Genomic DNA, 27,873 nt, shown 5'->3' with positions numbered 1-27,873 from the left:
ACGTATTATTTTATGGCTAAGCATATGTTCATCTTGGTGAACATTCCCTGTGAACATTAAAGAATGTATATTCTATAATCGGGGAGTTTAGTGTTCTATAAAGGTCAATTAAATCAGACTGGTTAGTAGTGTTCAAACCACCCATATTCTTACATTTTTGTCTATTTGTTTTTATCATTCACTGAGAGGTTTTTGTTAAAATCTGTAATTATGATTCTGTGATACCTATTTATCTATTTTGGTTCTATTTTTATTGCACGTTCTTTTAAATTAAAATTTCAAATTGTGAGTTCTTGACAAATGGACTCTTATCACTACAGAATATCCCTCTTTATCTCTGCTTTATAGTCTACTTTACTTGACACAAATATAGCCACATCAGCTTGCTTATGCTTTGCTTTATGTTTATGTGATATATATTTACATTCCTTTCTTTAAATCTGTGTCATCATCCCTAAAAATGCACGTATTTTGGTCTTGCTTTTTTATCTAACCTGATAAGCTCTGCCTTAAATTTTAAATGGGTATTCAAAATGTTCCCATTTAATGGAATTTTTGATAGGGCTGGGTTTAATTCTATCACCTGGGTATTGGTTTTCCATTTGTCCTTCCTGTTCTTTCGTTCCTTTCTTCTTCCTTTCCTGCCCTCTTCTGGGAAAATCAAATGATTATCTTAGGATTCCATTTTATCCCCTCCATGCATTATCCTAGAGGTTACCGGAAATTAAAATATGCATTCTTGGGCGTCCAGGTGGTTCAGTGGGTTAAGTGTCTGCCTTTGGCTCAGGTCATGATCTCCAGGTTCTGGAATTGAGCCCAGTATCAGGCTCTCTGCTCAATGGGGAGTCTGCTTCTCTCTCCCAAATAAATAAATAAGATCTTTAAAAAAGTAAAACATGCATTCTTAACTCATCTTGAAGTACTTTCAAATAATATAGTATTTCATAAAATTATGTAAAACACAATATCGTTCTATTTACCCCCTTCTACTACAGGTCTTACTGTCATATAATTTAATTTCACATAGGGTATGAACTCTACAATACATTTTAAACATCAGGCTTCTAAACAAATTAGATATAAATACATAATTTTTAATGAGCATTTATATTTACTCCCATATTTCCTTTTCGTTTATTTTTTTTAAGGTTTTTTATTTATTTATTCAGGAGAGGCACAGAAAGAGAAGCAGAGACACAGGCAGAGGGAAAAGCAGGCTGCCGATGTGGAATTTGATCCCAGGACACCAGGATCATACCCTGAGCCCAAGGCAGACACTCAACCACTGAGCCACCCAGGTGTCCTTACTTATTTTGTTGATCTTTATTTCTTCTTGCAGATCTAGGCTACCATCTGATATCATTTTCCTTCAGCCTCAAGAGTTTTTCTAGCATTTTTTGATAATGTAGATTTACTGAAGGCTTAATTCTATGAGATTTTGTCTAAATAAAATGAAAATATGTCTCTTTCATTTCCATTTCACTTCATTTCATTAGTATTTCATTTTAGGTCTTGTTTCTGATGAAAATCAATGGTCATTCTGAACAATGTGCCCGCCTTTTACGTACTTTTTCCCTCCTGCTTAGAATTTTCTCTTTACCTTTGTTCTTTTAGTAATATTACTATGATGTGACTAAATGGGATTTGGTTTAATTTACACTTCCTGAAATTTGCTGAGCTTCTTGAACTGCTGGTTGATAACTTACCATCAATACTAAAAAATTCTCATTTGTTATTTCTTTTGCCTTATTCATGCTCTATCCTCTTCTCCTGGGACTCCAGTTACATATGTATTAGACACTCTGATACTGTCCTACATTTTGGATGCTCTGGTTCTTTTTCTTTTTCTCATTTTCTCTTGCAAATTCGGTTGAATAATTTCTATTGGCTCATCTCCGAGCTACTTCTGCTTCTGTCCAGTCTGCATTTGGGCCACCAAATGAATTCCTTTACTTCTGGTACTGAGATTTTCAGTTCAATTTCTTTTTCTTCTCTTTAGTTTCCATTTCTCTGTAGAAATTCCCTATTTCTTCATGCTGTCATTCACCTTTTTATTCTGTTCCTCAATGTTTTTTTTTGTTTTTTTGTTTTTTAGTGCACAGAATTTCAGTATCTCTGCTGACATGATCCATCTATTTTTGAACATTGTCTACTTTTTCCATCAGCGTCCTTGATGTATTCATCATAGCTATTTTAAATTCCTGGTCTGATAATTCCAACATCCCTATCACCTCTGACTTTGGTTCTGATGTTTACTCTGTCTCTTCAACTGTTCTTCACCTTTTAATTTTTTTTGTTGGAAGTCACACATGCTGTACTAGATCAAAGGAATTGGGGTACATAGGTCTTTGGTGATGTATTGGGAAGGTGTGTGTTTGGGGGTTGGTGTTCTAGAATCCTATGACCTTTTTTTCCAGTTTTATTGAGGCATAACTGACAAAATTGTGTATATTTGAAGTGTACTACATGATTATATATATATACACCACACACACTTTGTGAAATGATTGCCATAATTGGGTTATTATACCATCACCTCATATACTGTGTGTGTGTGTGTGTGTGTGTGTGTGTACGAGAGAGAGAGAGAGAGAGAGAGAGAGAGAGAGAGAGAGAGAGAGAGAGAACCCTTAAGATCTACTCTTTTAGCAAATTTCAAATGCACAATACAGTATTTTTAACTATGGTCACCATGCACATCAGATTCCCAGAACTTACTCAACTTATAACTAAAGGCTTGTACCTTCTAACCAGCATCTTCTTGTTTCCCTCACCTGGTAACAACCAATCTACTTGTTTCTGAGTTCACCAACTTCTTTTTTGTTTTTAAGATTCCACACATAAATGAGATCATACAGTACACAGTATTATCTGTATAGCTTATTTCACTTATCATAAAGTCCCCTAAATACATCCAAGTTGCAAAAGGCAGGCTTTCCTTCTTCCTCAAAGCTGAATAATATCCCAATTCAGCTTCCTCAAAGCTGAATAATATACATATATATTCCATATCTTCTTTAGCCTATAGTACTGTGGTAGTACTATAATCTGGTCTCAGTCCTTCAATGAACCTAGGTCCCTGGCTCTCATCTCCATTGTCCTTAGATGAGAAAGGAAGGCAAGAAGAGGCTGGAGTAGGTATTTCCCTTCCCCTGGGTTGGTTAGGTTCTGGTAAAACCCAACTCCCTTAGGCTCCAGTGAAACAATTTCTTTTGAGGGCAGGCATACTAAGAAAAACACAGAATGCTCTGGTTATATTTCAAAATGGTTACTCTCCCCCTCCCTCTGATGGAAGCAAAAGGGGATTTTTCTCTACTATTCACTGTGAGAACTCAGTAGAACTCGTGATAGTAAAACTCACAGAAGTGTGGGAACCCCACTAAGAGCAGACCCCCTAGAGCTTTTAACTCTCAAACTTGTTCTCACTGAAGCCCTAGTAATTCATCAGTCTCTCCAGATTTGGGGGCAGTGGTCTGAACTGTGACTTCAGTTCCCTGACAGATCTAAGAAAAACTGTTAGGTTTTCAATTTGTTCAGCTTTTTTCTTGCTGTATGACCAGGAATGATTTTTAAGCTCTTTAAATGCCAGACTGGAAACTGGAAGTCCCTTCAATATATTTTCATAGCTATTTTAAAGTACTTATCTGCTAATCCAAAATTGGGGTCATCTGTGGGTCCTGCTTCTATCAACTCTTTATTTTCCCTCTTCATTATGAGTTACATTTTGGGGAGCCTGTGTGGCTCAGTTGGTTGAGCATCCAACTTCTTGATTTAGGCTCAGGTCATGATCTCAGGATCGTGAGATCAAACCCCTTGTCAGGCTTCGCAGTCAGTGGGGAATCTCCTTGAGATTCTCTCCCTTACCCCTCCCCCTGCTTGCTCACATGCGTGCTCTTTCTCTAAAAATAAATAAATCTTATAAAAATGATGAGTCATGCTTTTCCACACATCTTACAGTTTTATTTTTTCACTGGACAATGGATATAGAACAGTAGAGAGTGAGGTAGATAATGTTTAGTTCTATAAAAGGGCATGCTTTACAGAAAAAATACTACTTTAGACTGCTAATAGAATCGTGTTCCTAATATGAGAGTGAGCAAAGTTATAGAATATTAAGAACCTTTAAAATCTTCCCTCAAAGTTTTTAGGTGATCAACTTTAATAATAGTGTAAATCAAAATAATGAGAAAAACATCTATATATCATAACCCTATCTACTCATGAAATAGGAAGAACAGAGATGATAAACCAGAGGAGGACTGAACATTCATATTTAGCTAACTCTCCAACCTGTGCTGTTATGAATTAGTCTACATTTACATTCTGTTATATAGAGATCCATTTAGAAGGAGAAATGAAAAATAACCTCACTTATAACTACATTCATCTCCTCAAGGAAGTATGTATTTCTAATATTCCAGGTCAAATAATGGATCGGGAAAGTGCCTGAATTCCCAATAATTCTGTCTTCTGGGGAGGGGGCTCTTATACTTGCCTCCACCTTGCTGACACAACTCTTATCTTATAGTTTCCTTTTTTTTTTTTATCTTACAGTTTCCTAAGTGTATATTACTCACCTTCCTTCACTGGCTTTCTATTTTAGTCCACAAAAAATGCAAGTATTTATCTCAGCTTGAAACATTAAAATTTTTAAATTCTTGCTGTTTCTTCTAGTCAACTTCTGTCCAGATAAAGCAATACATTTTCTCTTAACATCCCCCTTTTAACCCTAGCCTTAAACTGCATGGAAATGCACTTGTGATCTATTTCCTGCACATATTGAATTTGAGTATCTATCCTTCCTCCCAAAAATCCCATTTGGCTAAAGCACCTTAGAAATTTATTCAGTACATGCCTTCAAAATATTTAGATTTCTATTCTGAGTAGAATTGCACTTGGTATAACCAATTAACATGATTCCAAATTTTAGACCCGACAAGATAAAGCAAATGTGAACAAGCACTTAGGTAGTATTTTTATGTTGATCTGGCATTTGGTTTGATATGAAACAGTATATATCACAAGGAGTATTAGTAAAAATATTAATCACTTATTAAAATATTTGAGAAGAAAACAGACCTCCTTTCTTATTCATGCAATTACCTAAAACCGGGAAATTAATAGGAAAATAGATTTTGTAATGATTTTTTTAAGATTCATTTATTTGAGAGACAGAGTGTGCATGCAAAAGTGTGGGGAGAGAGGGAGAAAGAGAATCCTACAGGCTCCACACCCAGCACAGAGCCCAAGGTGGGACTCTATCTCATGACCCTGAGATCATGACCCAAGTTGAAATCAAGAGTCAGACACTTAACTGAATGAGCCACAAAGGAGCCCCAGTAATAATTTCTTAAAGGAAAGGCATATTTAAAATTAATAAAGTCTCAGGATTTAAAAAAAAATACCAAAAATAACCAGAGATGTATGTACTGGCTTATATAAGAATATAAATTAATGTTCCCCACCTCCCAAACTAGGAAACAACTTCTATGTCTAACAGCAGGAAAACAGTTAAATAATTACATTATATCAATAAAATACTCTTTAGCTATTAAAAATTGTATCTTAGAAGAATCAACAAAGATGCTTACTATATATTGAGTATAGGCTACAAAACCGTATGTATACTAAGGTATCTTTTTTATAATGATGGATAACAAAGCATTACCAGTTATCTTCTCTGAGTAATGAAAATTTTATGATTTTTTTCCTTTGTGTTTTCCTGTGCTAAGTCCTCTGTATTATCTCATTAATACCACCTAATATAATAAAAAAACTCAGGGGTGGGGGGAGGTGTACTAAAGGTCTGACCCCTTCCTTTGTGATATCTTGGGAGCCTTCTTAAGGCACAGGGGAGGGGGGGTGGGGAGTGAGGAAGACCACTGTTATCACAAGAACAAAGAGAAAAGTAGTAGTAAAAAACAAACAAACAAAAAAACACTCTGGAGGTATTATTAAAGAGGACTTACGTCCTTATCCTTGGCACAAATGTTCTATGTTCCCATGTCCTTTTTTTTTTAAGGGTTTATTTATTTATTTTAGAGAGAGAGCACAAGTGGAGAGAGGGGCAGAAGGAAAGACTCTCGGGCAGACTCCCTATTGAGTGTAGAACCCAATGTGGGGCTCAATCTCAGGACACTTAGATTACAACTTGAGCTGAAACCAAGAGGCAGCTGCTTAACCAACTGGGCCACCCAGGCGCCCAACGGCCATGTCCTTTTTTAAACAAATTATATTAAAATTACATTATAATATCAGTAGGAATTTGATGCAAGATACTGTAATTTTAATTGAGCAACTAGCTATTATGAACAAGAGCACTCAAATTATCAATCAAGGAAAATGATGAAAAAGCACTCCTGGGATGCCTGGGTGGCTCAGCAGTTAAGTGTCTGCTTTGGCCCAGGGTGTGATCCTGGAGTCCTGGGATGGAGTCCCACGTCAGGGTCCCTGCATGGGGCCTGCTTCTCTCTGTGTGTCTCTGCCTCTCTCTCTGTGTGTCTCTATAAATAAATAAATAAATAAATAAATAAATAAATAAATAAATAAATAAATCTTTAAAAAAAATTTAAAAACTCATTGTAACAATCAATATTTCCTCACTGAAAAGATTTCAATTCTCTCTGAAAAGCCTGGTAAAAATCTAATGTTGACAAAATTTCTCATCCTTTAAATACATCATGTCTAATTTTGATGTAATGGGAACATGGTACCTGGTAAAAACCTACAAATGTCCCAAAAGTTATGTGGAGTTATAGGGGCTTCAGAAGTCTATCTGGTATCTGGGACCACATTCTTTTCTTCATTATGCAAAGTCACATCTGCATGATGCTGATTTGCCCCTAGAGATGTGACAAGAATTCGAATGATCTGGTGAATCAGGGCCTGGACTGCTAAGTCTTCCTTTTTTGGAAAAGATCAAAGACATTCCTGTGGACTCCTGGTCTATTATTCCTCCTCCCTTGGACCTACTGGAGAACTAGTTACCCTGGACCATCGCAGTAGGTCTCCCAAGGCAAGTCTCTGCTGCTCAGGCTGATAATGATAGTTTAGGGTCAAGGCAAACCCCTCAGCTTCCCATGGGACTCCACCCACAATGGCATTTGAGGATGAAGCCCAGCCTCTCCCTGTACCACTCACAATAAGTTCAGATGGTGTGCGTCACCCATGCCTAATCTGGGGGTTGGTAATGGCATGTGTGAGGGTGGGCAGGGAAGTGGAGAAGATTAAGATGGTCCACTCTTATTTGGACCTACTGCATAATGGTTAGATACTCAAAGGAATAATTTAAAAAGATTGTTTTGACTTTATCTTGGAAATTAATACTCAGTAAAAAAGACTTTTTTTAGAAGACTTAATACGATACATGCATTTCTAAACCTTCACTTTAAAAACATCTGATGAATGATTACAAAACTAGAAAATAATGTTAAAACATTTTTAAAATTCTTATTCTTCCTAACAATTTTAGCTCATAAAAAGATTAGATTAAAAATATCTCCTGTAATATATTTCAACTCAGTGGAAAGCCCCACAAAACCTAAAGATTCACCCAAAATGGAGCAGTCATTTATTACATGTGTGAGTGTTGTGGCATGTGGTAGGATGTTTCCTGTTCTATGACCACACTGATGTCAGTTATACGTGCTTTTTAAAATTCGAAGTAGACACCAAATTGATTTGCTGTGCATTGTACCTAGAAGGGTACCAAGTGAATAATCACTCCTAAGTAAATCCCTGGTAACAAGAAATGTGCTATTTTACCACCAATAAGTAACTAAGTACATTAACTTCCTACAATTATATCCTTGGCATACATATCACTATCCCCTTCTGTAAGTCTCTTTGGGCTGCAAGCATGGATCGCATAAAGATGGGCAAGAAAGGAGGTTTGCTCTGAGGATATCTGAGCACTGCTCCTTGAATGGGAGGGAAAGCCCTCCTGAACAGGTCTAGGGACCCGGGCTCCCTCCACCCTGCTGTACCCTGGGGTCTCTCTGGCTTCCTCTGCCTGCAATTCTAGCTTCAGCTTGCAGGGGCTATCACTTCTTCAGTCCTGGGTGATGTTTTGGCAGCAGATCCCATAATAAACTAGCAAGCTCAACGTGTTTCTTAGTTCAAACTGCCTGCACCCACAGGACTGACCCAGCTCGTCTTTTCAAACCAGGTACATGGTATCCGTTTCTCCAGATCCCATCTCTTAGGGCACACAATCATTATCTCTGGAGGGATGCCTAGCATCTTGTTTTAAAGTTTCTCAAGTGATTCTAATGGAGACAGAGTCGAGACCCACTGGGGCAGCCTAGCTGAGGTTGACTGTCTCTGAGGCCAGTGCCCATCCCTGGTCCACTCATGAGGTGAGAGTGGATTAGGTGGACGCAATGAGACCAAGTGTGGGTGGTGCATTCATCTAGTATTGCTTTTGCTGTTGGGTCAAATGACCATAAATTTAGTGGCTTAAAACAACACACATTAATTATCTCATAGTTTCAGAGGGCAGAAGTCTGAAATGTATTTCACTGAGCTAAATGAAGATTTTGGCAGAGCTGTGCTCCTCCTGGAGGTTCCAGAGGAGATCTATTTCTCTTGTCTTTTTCCATTTTCCAGAAATGGCCTGCATTCGTTGGTTTGTGGTCTCTTCTTCCATCTTCAAAGCCAGCAACAGTTGATTCTTTCTCATTTTACATCATTCTGACATGGGTTCTTCCATATCTTCTTCCCACATTTAAAGGAACCCTGGGGTTACACTGCATAACCCAGGCTAACCTCACTCTCTTAAGATTAGCTGATTTGTAACCTTCATTTCACCATCACGTCATATCCACAGGTTCCAAGGACTAAGATGTGGACATCTCTGGAGGAGCAGACTACATGGACCAGAACATAACTCACAGGCACCATAAACATGACCAACACAACACTATGCCGAGTATTACTACAGCACGAGGAATAGTTTGACTATTAAAACTTTAACCATTTACGTTAGTTTTCATCTCTGATACTCTATATCAATAGACATTTCAGGAAAAAAAATAGACATTTCAGCCATAAAAATAAGAGACCAAAGCATTCTTATAAAAATATATGAATTCAAACAGAAACATTTTTATCCTTCAATAATATACAAGCTATTTTCCTATAATTATATCAATTTACATTTTATCAACAACCTCTACCCAACATCAATTGTAATTAGTTTAGATTCCAAAAGGAATCTATTTTAAAACACATTTTAAGTAATTTCTAAATTGCTTTTGCCTCAGCCATTGATTATATATTAAAAATATAACAACACAGTACAATTCCTTTAAAGAAAAAATACTTGCACAGTGTTTCTTCTTAAAAATTTAAAGAAAAACACTTGAATACTTTTAACAAACATTTCCCTGTGCTTGAGGCTACTGGGATGTGAAATTATGGAGGTTTTTCTAGTCATTAACAGAGTTTCTGAAAAATTTAACTGTGAAAACCTGTCACCCAAAATGCAGTATAAACCATCTAAACCAAAACGGAGTGGGACAAAGTGAGAAAACAAGATCATGATATAAAAAGTTAAAGGGAAAATATTCCAGCTTCAAAAAGCTTTGAAGGCAAATGTATTTTCATGCATAACTGAATCTTAAGAAATGAACTATTTCGGGGTGCCTGGGTGGCTCGGTCAGTAAAGCATCCAGCTCGATTTTTAAAAATTGACGCTACTTTAAATTCACACATTTGGTCTTATCTGTTCAGATCATGATCTCAGGATTGTGAGATCAAACCCCTGCTAGGCTCCACACCCAGCATGGAATCTGCCTAAAATTCTCTCTCTCCCTCTTCCTCTGCTCCTCCTTACTCACCCCCTCTAAAAAAAAAAATGAACTATTTCCTATTTTACACTAATGTTCAAAATTAAAATAATAGTCCTTTCTTCCTTATACTTCTATTTGCTTGGATTTATATAACCTATGTAATATATACATAGTACTATATATATGTAATAATCAGCTTATCTATTGACCTCGATTTAGAAGTTAGTACTTGAATTTAGGTTAAAATCATCAAATCTCAATATTTTTTGGCTTTAATCTTTCGATTCACTTGGAATATTATGTAATCAACAAATATTTGAGCATCTACTCTGTGTCAGGCATATTACAAACATTAACAATTTTTCGATTTTTCACATTAAAAAATTAATCCTGTCCAAGCTTAACAAAATAATTTACATTTAAAAAAAAAATCAATGACCTTATCCTCAGTTAATAAGCTTTTAAAATTGACACTACTTTGAGTCCACACATTTGGTCTTATCAAATAATTTGTAAATTGGTCAATTCCAACTTTACATCTTCAGCATGTGAAGTTGGTATCATGACACCAGTGACATATTTCACACTGGGAAAATTAGACGAGTAGGAACGGGCTCTTTCCTTCAGAGTTGTGGTCTCTTCTTCAGACAAAATGAACTACTGAATTGAAATCAATTTGCTAATGGTAAAGCTAATAACATGCCATTGGTAATCAGAAGAAAGGTGTTCTAGAAATGAGATGACTTACTTAGACTGCTTAGCTGGCGTATGATAGCAGCAAGAGTGCTATTGGTTACACATTCAAGTTCACTGGTAATCCCTTCAGGCAGGGCTCCCCGGCACAAGTGCCGGGGTTCGATGTTCCTCTTCACTAAAGGCATGGCTCACGATCTGAAAATTAAAAAGACATTTTTTTAAAAAAAGCTCATATGCTCATTTTTAACAAATTTAGAGTTTTAATTCCCTTGAAAATTGATTCCTTCCTAGGAATTTTCATTACCCTTTCTACGTGAATCGGTTAAATACACAACAGATGTTCAACTTCTTACATAAATTTTATCGATTTCAAAGATATATAGACAGTACAACCTACTTTTAAAAAAAGATAACATAAGCAAGATTTCCAGTAAAGAATAAACGACTGTACATGCATTATTACCTTCCTTTCCTCTCTACTAAAATGAAAAGAGATAGAAAAGGCAAAAGCTCAGAAGAACTACGGGCAGGAAAGGGCACAACAGCCCAAAACTGGACAGAACCTAAACAGATTAAGACACAGAAAAGGCCATACCCAGGTTGAAATGGAGGGAGACAGTAAGTGAGCCCACCTGAACCACAGAACCTTGTCCACCCTCCCCAACAGAAGCTCCATGTAACAAGGGTTGGGTGGGGAGGAAGGGGGCGGAGGATAGGGAGGATGAACCCCAGGGGGGATAAGCTAATGAACCATATGTACTGTAAGGATCTACAAGGAGGAATATGAAAACAGGAGGGCTGGCTTTTTAAAAATCCATTCAAATTCCTTCTCCCATCCTGGGCTGCCCCCACCTCACTGCACCCAGCTGTTCTACATTTTGGTGAATTCCAGAATTTGGACTCGAGACACAAAGTGTGGCTAAAGGTTAGGGTAGGAAATGCACTGAAGCCAAGAGTATTAAATCAAAGTCTACACTGAATGTAAGACAGAGATGCTCCCCACACCCTCATTTCCTAGCTCACTTCTCCACTTGGCTCCCAGAGCACTGGCAGCCTGGTTTTCACTCCCCACCCAAAGAGACTGGGATATTCTTCCTGGAATGTTGGAAAAGAAAAGATCTACAAAATTTGGACACTGGGCGAGGGTTTCTCCCTATGGAAAATGCCAAAAAGGTCACCCTATAGTTACACCTGCCAATAATCTCACTCCACACAATTTCTAATCAGCTTTTAATGCCTTAGAGGTAAATAAGAATGGAAGTGAAAGCTTGCTAAACACTTCAGAGGAGAGACTTCCCTGACGTCCTGGCAATTCCCTTCACTTCTCTCCTCAAAAAGTACATCATAAATTAATGTAAAATCTCAACTTTTTGTTGTCGTTGTTGTTTTGTTTAAGGAAGCATACAGAATTTCAAACCTACTGTTTGCATAACTAATCTACTGCTCACACAACAGCAGAAAATCCAGTGACTGGGATATACTGTCATTTTGACAAGATTATCATATTCCCCAACTTGTAAGAACAGAAACAGAAAAGCCTAGGATGTTGGTTAGCAGCCCTAACCAACCCTGAAATGCCAGCCCTGAAATGCCAATCTGGAATTGTTATGTGAGACAAATAATATCCTATTTGCTTAAACCACTGTAGTTGGGCTTTCTGTTACTTGGAGTAAAACTTATTTCCAACTGGTACAATAACTGAATGGTACACTGAACCTGGAATGTGGTAAGCATGTAATAAATCTTTGCCTTTCTTCCCCCATTCCTTAAAATCTTTGCTCATGCATCTAATAAATACTTACCCAGCACCTACCATCTACCTGGCAGTATGGGAGGTGACAAGGACCCAAAGGGGAGTGAAAGCAGACAAGGTTCCTCCCCAAGTAGAGCTAAATTCTATGAGGAAGTGAGACATTGATCCAAACACATGGATTAATGAACTTAAAATGAGAAAACCACTTATTGGGGGCAGGGTGCTACACTGTCTGCAGAGTCATGGGCAGCCTCCCATGGATGTGGGACATGACTGCTGACCTGAATGAAACCTAAAGGGTGAATAAGGATCCTGGGGTAATGTGGAGAATGAAGCAAACAAAGGCAAAAGTGGGAAAATTTCTGTTCAATTAACTAATGTTTGACTACTTTCGTCTTATGTCCATGAAGGTGGTAGTTCAATATACTGACTGTAGCTTCAGATTCTAATACTACTTCATCCATTGACTTAGGTGCATTGCCCATAGCATACCCTTCACCTCTCTGTGCCTCTGTTTTTCCCCTGTAAAATGGGGATACTAGGAGTACCTACCTTAGAGAATGAGAATCTAATAAATTATTACATACATAAATCATTTCAAACAGCCTGGCATATAGTAACCATCAAAAAAATGTGACTTACCATATTAACTTTACAATATCTTACATGTTGTTATAATGCTAATTATTATTCCTATTAAAATAAAGAAGGAACAGTTTACAAGCTGATAATAAGACCAGACCACAGAAAACAGACAACAGTATTTGCATAAACATGTGAAAGAAAAAGTACACGCTCAAGGAAAGAGTGCTAAAATATGAAAATTCTAGATCTCCAAGTCTCAAAGCAAAAATATAAGATTTACTGTGAGTTGTCATTACTTTCTGGAAGAATCCATTAGAACAAAAGGATGATAACTGATCAAAATAGCATGAAATATAACACCAGAAGTCATCATAAAGAAAAAGAGTATCATTGATAAACTTAATAAAAAGCATAGAATGTGGGGGGAAAATACTGATAAATCAACAGGGGCTCACACCATGAAATCTACAAGAAAATTAAGCAACAAAAACCATGATTTCCATAAAGAAGCACACAGAGAAATGGGGGGAGGGATATGGTCAAAAAAAACTTCTGGAGACGATGCAAAGAAGCTTATGAACTGGATGTTCTACAAGAATCTGAAGTCACAGGCAGTCTGCCTGTAATGCTGGCTTCTTGTAAAACTGGTCCAAGCCTGAACTAGCTTTCAAATAATTCCTCAAAAGAAGGATTTACAAGAATTTGGGGTAAATATAAGATTTAGGAGCTGAATGCTATGCATATAACACTCCTCTCTTTCACATAATTTTGTATTTATTCAGGATAAATGTCACTCTTTTCCCATATTTTTAGGCCTCAGATATGCCCAGAAAACTTGCCAGTACAGCACTTCCCTAGCTCACCGCCCACACTTTTTTGGACTTAAAATTATTCAAATCCATACAAATTTAATTATACACATATCACACAGAGGCCCCACCACATGTCTCAAACCTGCTGCAGCATACCTTCCTCCTCCTTTCCCTGGACTGGGTAGGTCCCCAATATCAGATATGCCTGTCAATCATTAAGGAACCTTGTGGGAGGCTAGCACAGATTGTTTGCCACACAGGGAATCTCAAAAATGCACACAGGACTTTCCTGACATCCCCAGTTAGAAGTGCTCACACCCTGCTCTGATACCCGACTCACCCTTGCCAAAGGGCTTCATTTTCATATTTAAGACATCTCCCTCTTGTGTCACATAGTGAACTGTTGACTTAACATGGTACTAGGAGGCTCTGGGGGTACCTGACAGCTCCACTGAAAGTGCTGACCTAGAGGCTTCATTAAGATGCTATGAGGACGCAAGAGAAAAGGTTAGCTCTATTTAAGCTCTATACAGGTGTATGAAGCATGTCTTTCATACCTGTATTCTACACTTTGACACCCTGGAGTCAGATGGAAGTCCCTGAACTAGTTCCCAGAATTAGCCAATTCCTAGAGCTGGGGAACTCACCCACAAGCTCACCTAGCAACCTGGAGCCCACTAATTCCTCTCTACTCTCACACCCCACGCCACTGTCCACCTGCCATTATCACCCCAGTGCCAGGGACCAGGGAACTAGGGACAACATTATACCCCAAAGCCTGCTATAATTATTCAGCCAATCCCAAACCTGTTTATCCTGCCTCACCCATCCCTTCCCGCAGAAACTGCAATAAAGGCTCTTGTCCCCAGTTCCCTCTCTTGCTCCATCATCCTCCAGATACCCCCCCACACCTGGTGCTTCCCCAGGTGGCCCCCTCATGATGCAGCATACACTCATCTTGGGATCTGTAACATTTACCTTTACACTGGCAGCCATCGCCTGATCTATTGGCCTCATTACATTTCACCTTTTCTATTAATGTACCATATTTTAAAATAATAGGGAAGTCTAAGGATTTTCACAAGGCATCCTGGCAGCTGTTCATCCATGTCCCCACTTACCATTCCAAGCGACCTGCCAGGGTCTATGTGCCTGGTACCTAGGGCTTTCTTCCAGGATGGACTATACACTTTCTAAATTCAGGGACTGAGACTACAAGTTCTGGGCTTTCCACACGGACTTTTATGGTTCCCCAACACTGCCTGAGCACTGAAAAACCGTCTGCCAGTCGCACACCCACATGCGTAGACAGACACATCTCTATTTGGCCTTCTCCTTGGGCAACTCATCTGCAGTTGTTCCAGCTTTTCAGCTCTAATTAATCCGAGCCTTCATTTCTCACGACCGTTATGCATCTATTTGGCACTCCCACACTTGTCTAAACACAAATGACAACAGAGAGAGGCCATGCTACTCTCTTTCCAATTTTAGAAAAATTGTTTTCTAAAGCTCCTTTTTAAAGTTCTAATTACCTAGCAATGATTTTTATGGCTTTCCAGTCCAATGCAAAGTACTCTAACACATGTATTTTCCCCCAGATGGCCTTTAGTTTATCTGACACTAATACAGTTTTGAATAAATTGAACAGCAGGGTAGAGGTAAAGGAGAAAACACTGGGTCAGTCATTACTCTTGAAAATGCTTTGCAATGACAAAAACAGACATGTAATGAACTAATCCAATTAGTCACCAACAAGTGACTTAAATATGCCTCTCAACTCCTTCACTGGGAGAACTATGACCCATCCAGATCATCCTTCAGTTACTCTGCATGCTAAGAAAAAAATCAAAGATTACTAATCAAACGTTTAAGGATTAGAGGTTACATAAGTTATTACTATTAAATCTGTAGTTTGTCCAACTTTTCTGGGAAATGTTTCAATTTAGAGAAAGACAACCTGGTTCACATAACCCTGAACTAGATTCCAGATGCGGCTGAAACCAGGCCAAACCCCTCCCTGGGAATTCGGAAATGGGACCCCTCTACCGCGCTCAGCAGCTGCTCTCCTGAACAGCAGAGATGGCTAACTCCTCCACCCCAGGAAACGGAGATCAGCAAGGCTAGTCAGCAGCAAGAGATTAGAATGAAGTAACAAACTAACTGCCAAAGACAAGAGACGGACAAAGACACCCTAGGGCTTTGCCCAACCTCCCTTAGGCGGCATAGCCAAAGACCAGAGGCATTTCCACCCAGCCCCCTCCCCCCAACTTCACTGGGGGTCAGACTTGCATCACAGTTTGATGGCTCTCCCAGCCTTTTCTCATTTCATCTATTTCTGGCCACACAGGACACTCCCCCTAACCAAATCCTCACAGGTGTGATCCCTTCTTGAGGGCTGTCTCTTGAGGACCTAGACAAATACAAGTGGCTCTGATAATGGTCTGGGAAAACAAGTGGTAAGACAGAGATCCGTGTCTCACACACAGACCCCTCTGTAGATGATGAGGAGGCCGTCTGGAAGGGCGGGCAGAGAGGGCCCTGCCATAAGACTGTGGTTCACTTGCTACAGTTGTTGTAAGTGACCTGGCAACTGTCCAGAGAGAAATGCCATGATGGGCGTTATAATGCAGACCCCTGGGAAATACAGATGGAAAAACCTCTACAAAAAGTGCAGAGTTGGCTAGCTACTGCCAGCTTGCACTGGTGGCCTGCATGAGGGTAATGAGGTGCTGAGAGCCAGTAAGAAGCAATTAATAGCTAAGTGTGGGAACATGAGAGCCTTCCCAGTGGGTAATGGAACTTCGGACCTAACTGTGACAGCTCTGGACTCATAATGTTTGAATGCTCAAAGCACTCTATTATTATGCAGGTCCAGGCTGTGGCTTCTGGGATCCTAATAACTGGAACAGGGATGGACTTCTGATGGATGCCCACGATGATGTGGAGTCCAAACACCTTCCCACCACCCACCAGGACCCTCCAGAAGTGGGCAGCACACCACTGCAGAGGCCTTTCCCCACCAGTTATACCAGTTGTATACATCACTTCCTGGATGCCAAGTGGGTAAGTAGTGCCAGGCATGGGGAGGGAGACTGACATCATGCTGACTGGAGAGGAAGAGCAAGTGGTGGGTGGCTATGCCCCGGAGGCCCTTGTAAGACACATGCTTCTGGAGTGTGGGAGACAAACTCTATGAAAGTTCTGGGTCTGCCGACTCTGGTGAAGCTTCTAGGGGCGTGGTGGTAAGGACATGCTGGGATAGCCGCTCCTAAGAGAAATCCACAGAGAAAGAAGCACAGTACGTGTTAGGTTGGGTTCTGGGGGCAACATGGCTGGAATACTGCTCTAGCCCACAGACTGTGTAACACAGCAGGTGCCAGCTTGAGTGTGGCCCAGGGCAAGAAAAGACTAGCAGGGCCAGGCTTGGCACAAGCAACCTAGATATTTAAGCCATATAATCCAGCGACCCTGGACAGTACAGACAGTGTTCGTAATGGGAAAAGGCACATCCAGAGCCCCTGGCAAGCTCTAGGGAAAAATCAAATGCATGCCCCTAGGATTCTGAAGGCCATGCCATTCCAGCAAAGAGTTACACACCCTTTGAAAAAAGCTCTTGGTGTGTGTACTACCAGGCCCTAGCAAAGGTCATGGAACAGAGAGGGGCTAAGTATCCAAGGCTCCCCTTGAGCCAAGTTTATAGGTCAACTAGTCCACCAAGAGATGGAAATGGCACACCCTAAATGGAGCCAGAGTGGAAGGCCAAGTGACTCCCACGAGCAGGAAGTCCATATCACCAAGTCACCCGCCACAGCTGCTGTGCCCTCCATGCTCTGCATCTCTGGCAACATGAGGACTTGTACATATAATGGGAGCATGAGGGCAAACCTGGGCTTGGGTGATAGGTCAGCCTGACATAAGGTAGGGAAACGAAAAAGCAACCATGGCTTTGTTACAGTGGCCCTGGGGAATGGCCCTCGAAGACACTGGAGAGGAACATTTCCCCACATGTGCAGCTGTGAGCAATACACCAGTTCACCCTGCATTGTGCAGACAGAGTAGCCTGAACTGGAAACAGATAACTGAGGCTGCCTCTCTGTGTGGTCAGGGGACTGAAGAAAGAACTGCAGTATCAGTGACAAGGAAGTCCGGATAAAAGCATGCGGGTGGAAATTTGGGACAGGGCAGAGTGAGAAGACTTGTATTATGTCAACCCCCACTGCAAATTATCCCACAGGGGAGAGGCACTGAATACACGTAGACAAGATCCACAGGGCTGCAGCATCAGTGCCCCCAGACTGGCCAGATGGGATCACATACATCACTGCATCTGACCAGGGGCCCCACTTCACAGCAGGGAGGCTTGGGATTGGGGCCACCACATTGGGAGCTACCATGTAAGATGTGGATGGCTCCGCTGAGCACTGGAGCAGGCTTCTTAAAGCACACTGAAGCACCAGCTCAAGAGAGAGTCTGAAAGGACGCATGCCGTGGTTCATGATGCAGTCTGTCTGTCAAATCACAGGCTTCCCTATGGCACCACATCCCCAAGAAGGACATACAGGCTTAGGAGCCAAGAGGTAGAAGCAGGAATGGCCCCACTTACTATCACTGCCAAGAGCCCACTGAGTGGTTCTGTCCACCCCTGCACCATCGCACTCTGCAGGGCTAGGCGTCCTAGTCCCAAAAAGGGCTCATTCTTGACAGGGGCATGGTCATGGTCCCAGTGAACTGCACATTCTGGCTCTGGACAGTACTCTGGGCTCACTGGGCCAGGGACCAGAAAGTGAATAGGAGCCCCCCATAGAGGAAGCTGATTGTGAGTAGGAGACAGGATCAGGCAGAAGCATGCATAGAAGCTAGCTGACACCCATCTTGTCTGCTTCTGGGGGGGGATCTAGATAACTTAATTACCTACCTTAGTGCACTAATTCATGTATGTGCGTGTGTGTATATGTGGCACCCGCTGATTTCCTAGATAGAGGCTAACTCATTACTGTTAACTTATTTCTCACAGTGGGGGTTTGTTCTCCGCACCTCGGTTCAGGAAAGTAATACTCGTAAAGAGCAATTTTGCGTTTGCTTCTATTGAGAACCTGGCACAGGACTGGGGTTCTGATTTCTCACCGAGAGTTCAGGATTTTTTCTTACTTCTGAAGCCCCAGGCAGATGACAAGCCATTTCTCAAGGTTGGCGAGTTTTTCTATTCAATTTTTAAGGGATCTGACAACCCTCTAAACATCCCAGGGTTCATTATGAGGACTCTGTTCCAGCTCACTGCTTCAGGCTGGCCCAAGACACATTCCCATATCCTGGGCAGCATCAGGACCTAGCCTCCAGCCCCTGTTCCAGAGTCCTTTCCCCTCTTGACCCCCTCAGCTTCTAACACCCGTGGACAAGCTGCCAGTTTGCTCTTTCACCACGGCAATGTTATTAAAAACATACATGTACACACACTTAGGCTTTCCCCAGCATTTGTGTGTTCACAGCAGCTCGGTAGTTCATTTCACTTCACAAGTATTTATCACTTGTGAGGACTCTTGAGAACCAGCCTGAGGTCTGCCTCTCCCTCCATCATGTAACGCCATCACGCTTCGTTGTTCCTATAACCCTCCTCGATGTGGTCCTCAAACTGAACAATAAGCAATGACACACATCAACTGTTGACAAGGTTTCATGAAAACCTGAAAGGGACTGTTAGCCAGCAAAGAATGACGTGGATAAAATGCAGAAGGCAATGTTGAATATAGAGCAAAAACATACACTCTACTTCGATTTGTATCCCCTTAACAAATTAACCCCAAGTCCCTGTGTGTGCTAATTACACCTTCCCTGCTTGCCTTACAGGTTGCTGAGAGGCTCACATGAAAATGTGTGTGCGCAGAAAGAGGAGAGGAGGGGAGAGGGGAGAGGGGAGGGGGGAGAGGGGGGGAGAGGGGGAGAGGGGGGGAGAGGGGAGAGGGGAGGGGGGAGAGGGGGGAGAGGGGAGAGGGGGGAGGGGGGAGAGGGGGGGAGAGAGGGGGGGAGAGGGGAGGAGAGGGGGGGAGAGAGAGGGGGGGAGAGGGGAGGAGAGGGGAGAGGGGAGGAGAGGGGAGAGGGGAGAGGAGGGGAGAGGGGGGAGAAAGGGGAGAGGGGAGAGAGGGGAGGGGGGGAGAAAGGGGAGAGGGGAGAGAGGGGAGAGGGGAGGAGAGGGGAGAGGGGAGAGGAGAGAACAGAAAAGAAGTAACATACCAATGGTATTATGGCCTTATTTTTAATATAAATATAACATTCATTCCTAAAATAAGATACTTAACATTTTTCCCCAATTTTATTTACTGCGCAATTAATCTACACCTCAATTTTTCCTATAACTTTACTTACTATGCAGCTGCATGTCTGAACACTGGCATTTAATTTCCCCCAACAGTGCTCTTCTAATGATTAAAGTCAAATGATTAAAGACTAAAGAATTTCAACAAATATCATTCTCAATGGGGAAGCACTGGGAGCTTTTCCCCTAAGATCAGGAACACGACAGGGATGTCCACTCTCACCACTGCTATTCAACATAGTATTGGAAGTCCTAGCCTCAGCAATCAGACAACAAAAAGACATTAAAGGCATTCAAATTGGCAAAGAAGAAGTCAAACTCTCCCTCTTCGCCAATGACATGATACTATACATAGAAAACCCAAAAGCCTCCACCCCAAGATTGCTAGAACTCATACAGCAATTTGGTAGCGTGGAAGGATACAAAATCAATGCCCAGAAATCAATGGCATTCCTATACACTAACAATGAGACTGAAGAAAGAGAAATTAAGGAGTCAATCCCATTTACTATTGCACCCAAAGCATAAGATACCTAGGAATAAACCTAACCAAAGAGGTAAAGGATCTATACCCTAAAAACTATAGAACACTTCTGAAAGAAATTGAGGAAGACACAAAGAGATGGAAAAATATTCCATGCTCATGGATTGGCAGAATTAATATTGTGAAAATGTCAATGTTACCCAGGGCAATTTACACGTATAATGCAATCCCTATCAAAATACCATGGACTTTCTTCAGAGAGTTAGAACAAATTATTTTAAGATTTGTGTGGAATCAGAAAAGACCCCGAATAGCCAGGGGAATTTTAAAAAAGAAAACCATATCTGGGGGCATCACAATGCCAGATTTCAGGATGTACTACAAAGCTGTGGTCATCAAGACAGTGTGGTACTGGCACAAAAACAGACACATAGCTCAATGGAACAGAATAGAGAACCCAGAAGTGGACCCTGAACTTTATGGTCAACTAATATTCGATAAAGGGGAAAGACTATCCACTGGAAGAAAGACAGTCTCTTCAATAGATGGTGCTGGGAAAATTGGACATCCACATGCAGAAGAATGAAACTAGACCACTCTCTTGCACCATACACAAAGATAAACTCAAAATGGATGAAAGATGTAAATGTGAGACAAGATTCCATCAAAATCCTAGAGGAGAACTCAGGCAACACCCTTTTTGAAATTGGCCACAGTAACTTCTTGCAAGATACATCCACAAAAGCAAAAGAAACAAAAGCAAAAATGAACTATTGGGACTTCATCAAGATAAGAAGCTTTTGCACAGCAAAGGATACAGTCAACAAAACTCAAAGACAACCTACAGAATGGGAGAAGATATTTGCAAATAACATATCAGATAAAGGGATAGTATCCAAAATCTATAAAGAACTTCTTAAACTCAACAGCAAAGAAACAAACAATCCAATCATGAAATGGGCAAAAGACATGAAGAGAAATCTCACAGAGGAAGACATAGACATGGCCAACATGCACATGAGAAAATGCTCTGCATCACTTGCCATCAGGGAAATACAAATCAAGACCACAATGAGATACCACCTCACACCAGTGAGAATGGGGGAAATTAACAAGGCAGGAAACCACAAATGTTGGAGAGGATGCGGAGAAAAGGGAACACTCTTACACTGTTGGTGGGAATGTGAACTGGTGCAGCCACTCTGGAAAACTGTGTGGAGGTTCCTCAAAGAGTTAAAAATAGACCTGCCCTACGACCCAGCAATTGCACTGTTAGGGATTTACCCCAAAGATTCAGATGCAATGAAACGCCGGGACACCTGCACCCCGATGTTTCTAGCAGCCATGTCCACAATAGCCAAACTGTGGAAGGAGCCTCGGTGTCCATCGAAAGATGAGTGGATAAAGAAGATGTGGTGTATGTATACAATGGAATATTACTCAGCCATTAGAAATGACAAATACGAGGGGAGGGGCAAGATGGCAGAAGAGCAGGGTCCCCAAATCACCTGTCCCCACCAAAATACCTAGATAACCTTCAAATCATCCTGAAAATCTACGAATTCGGCCTGAGATCTAAAGAGAGACCAGCTGGAATGCTACAGTGAGAAGAGTCCGCGCTTCTATCAAGGTAGGAAGACGGGGAAAAAGAAATAAAGGAACAAAAGGCCTCCGAGGGGGAGGGGCCCCGCGAGGAGCCGGGCTGAGGCCGGGGCGAGTGTCCCCAGGACAGGAGAGCCCCGACCTGGAGGAGCAGGAGCTGCACCAACCTTCCCGGGCGGGCGGAAAGGGGCTCGCAGGGAGTTAGAGCAGGACCCAGGAGAGCAGGGATGCCCTCGGGCTCCCGGGGACACTAACAGGCACCTGCGAGCGCAGGGGAGTGCTCCGAGCTCCCTAAGGGCTGCAGCGGGGCGCGCACCGGAGCAGTTCGGAGGGGCTCGGGAGCGGCTCCAGGGAGGGAGCTGCAGGGCGGGAGCGCGAATCCAACAGCGCAGGCCCCGGAGCACAGGGCGCCGGGACACAGCCCAGGATCCGGCCTCCCCCGGGACAGGCAGAGGCCGGGAGGGCCCAGGACAGCGAGGACGCTCCTGCCCCGAGCTGAGCAGATCAGCGGCCCCGCCCCGGAGCCTCCAGGCCCTGCAGACGGAGAACCGAGAGCCCCGAGCCCCGTAGTTCCTGCAGAGGCTGAATCCAGGCTTCCAGAGCTGCCATAGCAACTGCTGCTGTTCCTCCTGGGGCCCCACGGGGTAAACAACCCCCGCTGAGCCCTGCAGCAGGCAGGGGCAGAGCAGCTCCCCCAAGTGCTAACACCTGAGAATCAGCACAGCAGGCCCCTCCCCCAGAAGACCAGCTAGACCAGTGATACTCCCCCGTGTTCCAATACAACTTGTTTTTGGCCACTCTGCACTGAGCAAAATGACTAGAAGGAAAACCTCACCTCAAAAGAAAGAATCAGAAACAGTCCTCTCTCCCACAGAGTTACAAAATCTGGATTACACTTCAATGTCAGAAAGCCAATTCAGAAGCACTATTCTACAGCTACTGGTGGCTCTAGAAAAAAGCATTAAGGACTCACGAGACTTCATGACTGCAGAATTTAGATCCAATCAGGCAGAAATTAAAAATCAATTGAATGAGATGCAATCCAAACTAGAAGTCCTAACGACGAGGGTTAACGAGGTGGAAGAACGAGTGAGTGACATAGAAGACAAGTTAATGGCAAAGAGGGAAACTGAGGAAAAAAGAGACAATCAATTAAGAGAACATGAAGACAGATTAAGGCAAATAAATGACAGTCTAAGGAAGAAAAACCTACGTTTAATTGGAGTTCCCGAGGGCGCCGAAAGGGACAGAGGGCCAGAATATGTATTTGAACAAATCCTAGCTGAAAACTTTCCCAATCTGGGAAGGGAAACAGGCATTCAGATCCAGGAAATAGAGAGATCCCCCCCTAAAATCAATAAAAACCGTTCAACACCTCGACATCTAATAGTGAAGCTTGCAAATTCCAAAGATAAAGAGAAGATCCTTAAAGCAGCAAGAGACAAGAAGTCCCTGACTTTCATGGGGAGGAATATTAGGGTAACAGCAGACCTCTCCACAGAGACCTGGCAGGCCAGAAAGGGCTGGCAGGATATATTCAGGGTCCTAAATGAGAAGAACATGCAACCAAGAATACTTTATCCAGCAAGGCTCTCATTCAAAATGGAAGGAGAGATAAAGAGCTTCCAAGACAGGCAGGAACTGAAAGAATATGTGACCTCCAAACCAGCTCTGCAAGAAATTTTAAGGGGGACTCTTAAAACTCCCCTTTAAGAAGAAGTTCAAGTAACTCTGAACGTGAATGGGCTTAATGACCCCATCAAAAGGCGCAGAGTTTCAGACTGGATAAAAAAACAGGACCCATCTATTTGCTGTCTACAAGAGACTCATTTTAGACAGAAGGACACCTACAACCTGAAAATAAAAGGTTGGAGAACCATTTACCATTCAAATGGTTCTCAAAATATACCCTAAAAACTACAGAACACTTCTGAAAGAAATTGAGGAAGACACAAAGAGATGGAAAAATATTCCATGCTCATGGATTGGCAGAATTAATATTGTGAAAATGTCAATGTTACCCAGGGCAATTTACACGTATAATGCAATCCCTATCAAAATACCATGGACTTTCTTCAGAGACTTAGAACAAATTATTTTAAGATTTGTGTGGAATCAGAAAAGACCCCAAACAGCCAGGGGAATTTTAAAAAAAGAAAACCATATCTGGGGGCATCACAATGCCAGATTTCAGGTTGTACTACAAAGCTGTGTTCATCAAGACAGTGTGGTACTGGCACAAAAACAGACATATAGATCAATGGAACAGAACAGAGAACCCAGAAGTGGACCCTGAACTTTATGCTCAACTAATATATGATAAAGGAGGAAAGACGATCCACTGGAAGACACTCTGTTCAATAAATGGTGCTGGGAAAATTGGACATCCACATGCAGAAGAATGAAACTGGACCACTCTCTTGCACCATACACAAAGATAAACTCAAAATAGATGAAAGATCTAAATGTGAGACAAGATTCCATCAAAATCCCAGAGAAGAACTCAGGCAACACCCTTTTTGAACTTGGCCACAGTAACCGGAGAAGGACAAACAGTGTATGTTCTCATTCATTTGGGGAATATGAATAATAGTGAAAGGGAATATAAGGGAAGGGAGAAGAAATGTGTGAGAAATATCAGAAAGGGAGACAGAACATAAAGACTTCTAACTCTGGGAAATGAACTAGGGGTGGTGGAGGGGGAGGAGGGTGGGGGGTGGGGGTGAATGGGTGACGGGCACTGAGGGGTACACTTGACGGGATGAGCACTGGGTGTTATTCTGTATGTTGGTAAATTGAACACCAATAAAAATTAATTTATAAAAAAAAAAAAAGAAATGACAAATACCCACCATTTGCTTCAACGTGGATGGAACTGGAGGGTATTATGCTGAGTGAAGTAAGTCAATCGGAGAAAGACAAACAGTGTATGTTCTCATTCATTTGGAGAATATGAATAATAGTGAAAGGGAATGTAAGGGAAGGGAGAAGAAATGTGTGGGAAATATCAGAAAGGGACACAGAACATAAAGACTCCTAACTCTGGGAAACGAACTAGGGGTGGTGGAAGGGGAGGAGGGCGGGGGGTGGGGGTGAATGGGTGACGGGCACTGAGGGGGACACTTGACGGGATGAGCGCTGGGTGTTATTCTGTATGTTGGTAAATTGAACACCAATAAAAATTAATTTATTAAAAAAAAGACTAAAGAATTTCAAATCATATCAGTATGCTTTCTACTTAAAGGCAACTTTTCTCTCCTCCAACAATTTATCAAACGTCTTTTTAAAATTCATTATACTGAAGCTCTTTAAGTTTTCCTATAGCATAATTAACTGGAATTTTTCTTAAAAAGTTACAAAAACAATTCAACAAATTGTTATTAATTAGTATGAAGTCCTCTGAATGTCCTTTTCCAAACCATTCCCATCCACACCAAACCATCTGGGATGAACAGTCATCTTAGCAATCCAAATAATTGGTGGATCTTTCTGGATCTCTTAAAATTATTGATTTTCAGTTTAATTTCATTGTATTCAGAAGACCTGCTTTGTCTGAATTTGTCCAAATTTGTCTTATGGCCCAAAAAACGGTTTGTCTTGGTTCTACATGTATGTCACTCAAATGTATATTCGGATGAGATGACTGGTGATGATGCTGTGATCTTCTATATATTCTGAACTGATTCTCAGTAAACTTGTTCTATGAATCACTGTGAGGAGGGCTGGGGCTGCCAACAATAATTTTTAGATTTGTTAATTTCTTCCTTGAGTTCTATCAGTTTTTGTTTATGTATGTGGAAAGTCTGTTGTTAAGTCTATACATATATTTAAGACTATTATGTCTTCTTGGTGAAATAACCCCAATGTCATTATGTGATGTCCCATTAACCCCTAGACATAATCACTGTACTGAAGTTTCCTTTGGTCATACCTTCTTTTGGTCAGTGTTTATGGAATATAACTTCTTCCTTTCAATTTTAACCTTTCTGGGTCTTTATATTTAAAGTAGGTTTAAGACAGCATGTAGTTTGATTTTGCTTTTTTATCCAATCTGACAATTTCTGACTTGTAATTAGTATGTTTAGATCTACTTGTACATTAATCTGACAATTTCTGACTTGTACATTAGTATGTTTAGATCATGGAATGTAATGTTGATATAGAATTTAAACATTCCATCTTGCCAGTGGTTTTCTATATGTCCCATCTGTTCTTTGCTCCATTTTGCCTCTTTTTAGTTTTCATAACTTACAATTATTTTTTATGATGTCATCTTATCTCTATAACTGGCTTTTATTCATTTTTTAAGTGGTTTCCCTAGGTCTTAAAATCTGTATCACAGTCTACCTTCAATACAGTGCACAAACACACACTGTAATTCTGGAAGAGTGTATTTGTTTTCTTCTTTTAATGCTATGTCCTAAGGTGTCACACATTTTGCTTACATTATAAATTCACAACATACTGTTTTTACTTTGAATAATTATTGTTTAAAGCAACTAAAAATATAAGATATTTATGTTCACCCTCATTTTTCATCATAGCAGGGTCTCTTCATTTCTTTGTGTAGATCCAAATTGCCATCTGGCACTTAAACTTCTTTTAACATTTCTTATAGTGCTCATCTCCTGGCAATAAATTCCCCCAGTTTCTGTTTGTCTGAAAAAGCCTTTAAATGGCCTTAAAAAAAAATTTTTTAGGACCCACTGGCGCTTGAATTCACACTCTAAGATCAAGACTCAGTCAGCCAGGCACCCCTTATTTTTTAAGATATTTTTTGCTGGGTATAGAAATCTGCATTGACAAGATTTGGGCTTTCTCTTTTTGTCTTTCAGTACTTTAAAGATGTTATTCCAGTATCATTCTTATCTTTGTTCCTCCATTTGTAATGTTTCTTCTCCCTATGGCTGCCTTCAAGACTTTCCTCTTTATCTTTGGTGGTTTGGGTTTATAGAATGGGGGGAGGGGTCCCCATTTCTTTTTATCCTGCTTGGTGATCTATGAAATTCTTGGATCTGTATGTATTTCATTATTTTTTTTTTTTTTTTGCTTCCAGTAATTTTGGATAATTCTCAGCAACCGTTCTTCAAGTATTTCTTTTAGACCATACTTTGTTTTCCTTTTGGATTTCCAATTACATGTATGTTACACTACTGATATTGTTTCATAGTTCTTGGATATTCTGTGCTACTCTCAGTATTTTCCCTCTGTGAAATAATCAAAGATATATATTTATATCTGCCCTGGGTTCTTGGTACAGAGCTCCCAAACACTTGTAAGTGATGAGGGCACTAGGAGCATCTTTTGTTGTAATATTTGTTTGGTTTCTGATCCTGGCTTCTGATACCAAGCTCCTAAATCCCTTGGAATGTCCCAGGTGACCGAAATGTCTTGTGTTCTAATTAAATGACCCTTGGTGGTGGGTTCCTAGATGGGGACTGGACCAATCCAGAAAGACCAATCCATGAATAGAAGTTTGGAACTTTCAGCCCCATGCCCCATTCCCCTATTTTCCAGAAAGGGCAGAAGGACTGGAATGGAGTTAATAATCAATCATGCCTCTGTGACAAAGCCTCCATAAAAAATCCCCAAAGTATGTGGTTTGGAGATCTTCCAAGCTGATGAACACATCCATGTACTAAGAAGGTGGCAAACCCCAACTCTGTGGCCACAGAAGCTCCTGCACTTGGAACTCTTCCAGACCTCAACCTATGTACCTCTTCATTAGGCTATTTATCTGCATCCTTTAGGATATTCTTTGTTGTATAATAAACTGGCAAATGTAACTATTTCTCTTGATTTCTGTGAGCTGTGTTAGCAAATGATCAAACAAAAAGGCG

At 41.1% G+C, this 27,873-nt stretch overlaps 1 protein-coding gene across 3 annotated transcripts in view; it reads right to left on the bottom strand.

Moving 5' to 3' along the window:
* The window catches only part of WASF3 (WASP family member 3), a 140,943-nt gene that overhangs the window by 35,362 nt on the left and 77,708 nt on the right, over nucleotides 1–27,873 (bottom strand). For all 3 annotated transcript variants that reach the window (XM_055317458.1, XM_055317457.1, XM_055317459.1), the window contains one exon: nucleotides 10,540–10,682. In XM_055317458.1, the coding sequence (XP_055173433.1) occupies nucleotides 10,540–10,672 (133 nt within the window). In that variant the 5' untranslated portion in view covers nucleotides 10,673–10,682. The remainder of the gene's footprint in view (nucleotides 1–10,539; nucleotides 10,683–27,873) is intronic.

The sequence above is a fragment of the Nyctereutes procyonoides genome, unplaced genomic scaffold (assembly GCF_905146905.1).
Source record: "Nyctereutes procyonoides isolate TBG_1078 unplaced genomic scaffold, NYPRO_anot_genome, whole genome shotgun sequence".
Lineage (NCBI taxonomy): Eukaryota > Metazoa > Chordata > Mammalia > Carnivora > Canidae > Nyctereutes > Nyctereutes procyonoides.
Note: the sequence above shows the minus strand (reverse complement) of the source record. Positions and strands in the feature narration are given on the sequence as shown.